This window comes from Apodemus sylvaticus, chromosome 4, assembly GCF_947179515.1.
Source record: "Apodemus sylvaticus chromosome 4, mApoSyl1.1, whole genome shotgun sequence".
In the NCBI taxonomy this organism is placed as follows: domain Eukaryota; kingdom Metazoa; phylum Chordata; class Mammalia; order Rodentia; family Muridae; genus Apodemus; species Apodemus sylvaticus.
The window spans coordinates 28,462,726-28,467,737 of NC_067475.1; the positions used below are offsets into that span (position 1 = coordinate 28,462,726).

Below are 5,012 nucleotides of genomic sequence, written 5' to 3' on the forward strand. Positions count from 1 at the left end.
GGGCCTATAGTAAGTCCATATATATGTATATATGAATGATAAATATGTTCAATATTTTGGGCAGAGCTTTTTTGTTTGTTTTGACGTTTTCCTGATGGAACAGTTTAAAACAGCAAGAGAAAATATTAGGCATACTCAGATGCAAAACTTCGGATTATTAGACCAATTGCATTTTTTTTCCAGAGATAGAAAAAGGAGGGGCACTGTCTAGCCGAAGGGCGTTTCCAGAGGGAAGTGCAGCTGGGAGGGTGGTCTGGAGGCCACGTCCTCTGCAAACCACCTCTGTCAGTATGTTTCAACCTGCAAGGAGCTTCAGAAAAGGGGATGCTGAGTCTTGAATCCAGACAAGAAACCCTGTGGGGGAGAGGGCAGGGGAGTGAGGAGGGAGGGGGCAAGACTGGGAAACAAGAAATCATCTCCTCTGACCTCTAGCGAAGTGCCAGGTTTTTTCTTTAGCTCTTCACATTTTCTAAATTTGCAGATCTGGTGTCCGGTTTTGCGGTTCCTGCAACTGCTGCAGACGCCACAGTTGATGAGCCTCTTGCAGGGCACGCAGACCCCACACCTTTTCCTCTTCTTCTTGGCTGGGTTGGCTCCGCCAGCTCCCCCCGAGGAGGACGAGGAGGAGGAGGAGTGATTCTGCGGGCAGTCTGCCAGATTGGCAATTTGAAACGCACTGTCTGTGACGGCTGCTGAGGCTGCTGCGGGGGAGTGAAGGGCTGTCATGACGATGACCCCTGGAGGTAATGAGATGCCCCCTAAAGCCGGGATAGCGGAAAAAGTCCCCACCCGCTCGGGGAGATTCATTATCTCTGCTTCAGCAGCGCCGCATTTGAGCTTGTTCATGCATTCCCCCGCCAAAGGTCTGCAGTGTTCGGGGGATAAGGTGGAGAGGAAATTAGTATTTGCCATTTGCAACGACGGCTCTGGCGGACAGCCAGCCTTCCCCAGCCGCTGGGAGTCGTTCCGGTGGTGCATGCTGGTCCTGCCGCCGCCGCCGCCGCCGCCTCCGCCGCTGCCACCACCGCCGCCGCCACCACCACCACCGCCACCGCCGGCGGCGGGGAGGATCGCCGAGGAGGAGGCGGAGGAGGAGGCGGCGGCCGAGGAGGATTTCCTGCCGGCCCCGCCGCCCCCACCCCCACCCCCACCGCCTCCGCCGCCGCCCCCGCTGCCCCAGAGCATCGCGGTGGCGGCGGCGGTGGCCGCGTTGTCGCAGTTCCACGGGGACATGCCGATGCGCGCGGCGGCCGCGGCGGCGGCGGCGCTGCTGGGGAAGATGGGGGTGGTGATGCGCGCGATCTTCGCTGCCTGCGGGAAGGCGCCCCCGTTGGTCTTGTAGAAGGAGGTGGCAAAGGAGCGGTAGCGCTCCATCTCCGAGTTGTAATCCACAAGGCTGTTCAGGGCCCCCTCGGGCAGGTGGCTTTCCTTGGGCAAGCCCGGGGCCTCCGGGCTCGGCCCGGGCTCCACGCAGACATTGGTGTTCATGGTGCAGGGGGGGAAGAAGGGGTGCAGGGTGGAAGTGGGGACCGCCTGGTCCGACACCTGGGTGGGAAAGGGGGAGAGGTGGGGGGGAGGGAAGCGGGTGATGGTGGGGTTGGGGTACGGGCCCGGCCGTGCAGGAAAGTGGGATCCGGGTGGGGAGAGCAAGGTGAGGGTTGCTCTAGTCCTCTCTGGGGCGCATGTCCACAGACGGCGAATTCCCAGGCAGCGTCTTCCTTTGCATTATCCTCCAACTGTTACAACTAAAATAAAGAAAGTCATTCCAACGAGCTGCACGAGGAGAAAAATTAAAAATAAATAAACAGCCGCCCTCGCTACCCCACCGCAGACACCACAGAAAGCTCCCACGTTCTCCAGTCGGGTCGTTTGCATAACAATCATCAAGACGTGACCCCCCTCGCCCCCCCACACTCCCAAGCCCTGCTCCCTCGCTCCCTCCCTCCCGGCAGCACACCACACAGCTCCTCCCTCCCCCCACTCCCCCCTTACCCATTCTTGTAACCCTCCTGAGAAAAAAATGTATTAATAGCTAGAGTACCCAGGGAAAGAGGAAAGACGGGGGTGACAAATGCCGAGGGAAAAGGGCAATTGGAGTGCTAAAGACATGCAAATCAGGGGTGGGAGGGCGATACTACCTATAAGCAGAGGGCATTTAAACATTATGAAATGTGTGAACAAGCACTGCCTGGGCATGCAAATGCTGTAAAGTAGAAACAGCAATGGCCCTATGAGGAAAACGAACCGGAAATTAGCAAATGAAGTACTGAGAAAGTCTACAATACATCCGAGCATAAACTGTAAGCAAACACAATACAACTGAGAGCCTCAAGTCTGCCCACATACAATCTGAACCAAAGAGGCGGGGGGAGGGGGGGAGGAAAGAACTACCAGCTGCCACTGTGTCCTTCTGTGTCTGCTGTCATTAGTTTGAATCCCAGCACAGCTGGCTCTGTTAGGGTCTTAATTCAATGGACCAAGGACAGGTCTCAGTTGTAGAAGCCATTTGGTGGCAGGGGCAAAAAGGTGGTGCATTACTGGTTTTAAAAAGGGAGGAGAGAAAGATGGACTATAGGTAGGTAGGAAGATAGAGGGATAGATATAAATATATAGATAGGTCGCAAATACAAGCAATGTCACAGGTTCAGAACTAAGTGTCTGCTGCTCCTATAAGAATACTCCCAATCATTTCTAATGGAGATTGCTGTGTCTTCCCAAGAAAGGAGGAAAGCAAAGGAGTTTTTTTTAAAAACTCATTCACCAACACTGATTTTTGCATAAAGAAAAGGGAGATCCCTTCAGGTGTTGTTTATCCAAGGAACCATTAAGATGATTTTTTTTCCTTTTGCTATTTTTTAAGAAGAAAGTTTAATGCTAACTGGGTATTTGCATTTCTCTCTGCTTATAGGCCATCATTAATAATCTTTAGGAAGAGGGATTTTGCTTGTTTATTAAGGGTGAGAGGTATATCATAGCCTTTTAAGAATTAAAGCAAAGATGTAAAATGTATAGTCACCTTACAGAAACAGTTTCTTTGTTTCCCTTTTTTTCTTTTTTTGCCAGAGTACCTTTCTCTGGCCTCCTCTGAAGCCTAGAGATTGGAGTGGAAGGTTGAGTTCAGGGAATTAAAACTGAGGGCCTAGTAGTCTCTGTCTCAAAATTTCAGAGTTTCATATGCATATCAATTATAGTAATTATGCTTATAATTAGATTAATGAGCCACTATGTCCAAACTCCAAATTCAAAAACTTCAAGGTCTACTGATGAGGCACCCTAAAAAAAATGGGTTTATGTAAACAAATCCCTATTAGGCAAAGTAAATCAAGATAAGGAACCTCCCTCCAGCTGGATTAGAAACTAGCAGGCACCCTTCAATCACAGCAAGTCCCTAAGCACTCAGGAACCACCTCTGTGGTTTCCCATTAGGGAAAACTGCTCCCTTCTGCGGCCTGAGGACAATACAAAGGTGTCCCCCAATCCTCCTGGCTAAATGTTCCTGACACTTGCCAGGGTTTGGGGGAAAGACACAGTAAGAATACGCATACAGATTCAGTTTCTGTGAATCACATTGAAGATGCAAGATCAAAATAACTGCTAGTCACTAGAAACTAGTTTCAGCCAACCATGCAATAGGTATCATCCCACTGAGTGCAGGGAACACTAACATTGTAGTCTTTTGACCTTGTTCCAAATAAAGAAGGGATTTAATATCCCTTTTTCAGAGTCTCAACATAGTGTTTCCAAACAAGCTGTCCTTGCTTCTCCAATTGCTACCACCTTCCCCCCTTCCCTCCTCTAGGTTCAATGCCACCAGAAACTGTAGAAAATGACCATGCCCAGCATCCAGGTCATTATTGTTTAATCAATGCATCCCTGGAGCATGAAAAAAAAAAAAGGCACCTAAGCCACAGCTATTGTTTGGCTTTTATTTAGCAACAAAATAACACACACACCAATAACTATAGTTCTAATACCAAAGCTAAATTAAACATCCATACTTCATGATCCTGCCTTGCCTCCGAACAATGTGACTGTACATGCCTAATACTGTATGTCTGATCTACCAGAGACATGGAGATCAAAGGTCATATTTAACATTCAGGAGGAGGGGCCGGTGCAGATTAATTAATTAATTAATACAGTCACGGTTTTTTATTGCTGGAGTCCAGCATTAATCTACTTTTACAATCCCACCGGACAGCAAACATTTAAGAGAGAAAGGGGGGGGGGGAGCCAGAGGAAGAGAAAGAACAATCACTTACCAGTCTCTTTTTATTTGGGGAGCCTTAGAATTTGCAGACGCTGCCAGTCTGCCTTTAATTAGTTGCACATCACCCCCTAACACAAAGAAACACAAATCCAGATGTGTCTTGGCAGCTCCCAATTACAACTTTAATACTTGTAAACAAACTGTTGGGAATGGGGGGGTGGGGTAAATAAATATGCGGATGAAAAAAAAATACCTGTAAATGGCTTTTTTTTTCTTGTTGCAGAGAGGAGGAGGAGATGGTGTTAGTGGAGGGGGTGGAAGGAGGAGGAGGTGGGGGTGGAGAGGAAAGCGCCGAGTGTGAGCGTGTGTGGGAGAGCGCGGGGCTGTTGTCGGTGGTCTCTGCTCTTCCCAGCGCGTTGCTCCCGGTCCGTCTCCAGTCGCCGTGTGCGAGGGAGGGAGGGAGGGAGCCGGGGAGTCTCTCTCTCTCTCGCTCTCTCTCTCTCTCTCTTTCTCACCCTCCCCCCCCTCGCTCTGTTTGTGTGTGTGCGTGTGTGCGGTGGCTGGGGGAGGGGAGCGCGGAGAAAGGCGAGGGAGGCGGTGCGGAGCCGGGGGCGGGGGCGGGCCGAGGCGCCGAGGTGAGCAGGACGCAGGGCGCGGACACCTCCCGATGATTGGCTGCAAATTACACGGGGAACAAGAGGCGCACGCGGGCCAGCGCTCCTTTTCACAAATCCCCAGCTAGCCGGCGCGGCCACGTTTCCCGGCTCTCCCGCCGCCCCGCCAGCCCCCGGCGCGGCGGAGG

General features: G+C 51.3%; 1 protein-coding gene across 1 annotated transcript; it reads right to left on the minus strand.

The window, feature by feature from the left end:
- Positions 1 to 312: 312 nt before the first annotated feature.
- Cxxc4 (CXXC finger protein 4) lies at positions 313 to 1,488 on the minus strand. The gene has a single exon (XM_052178831.1). The coding sequence runs from the start codon at positions 1,486 to 1,488 to the stop codon at positions 313 to 315; it is 1,176 nt and encodes a 391-aa protein (XP_052034791.1).
- Positions 1,489 to 5,012: the final 3,524 nt, after the last annotated feature.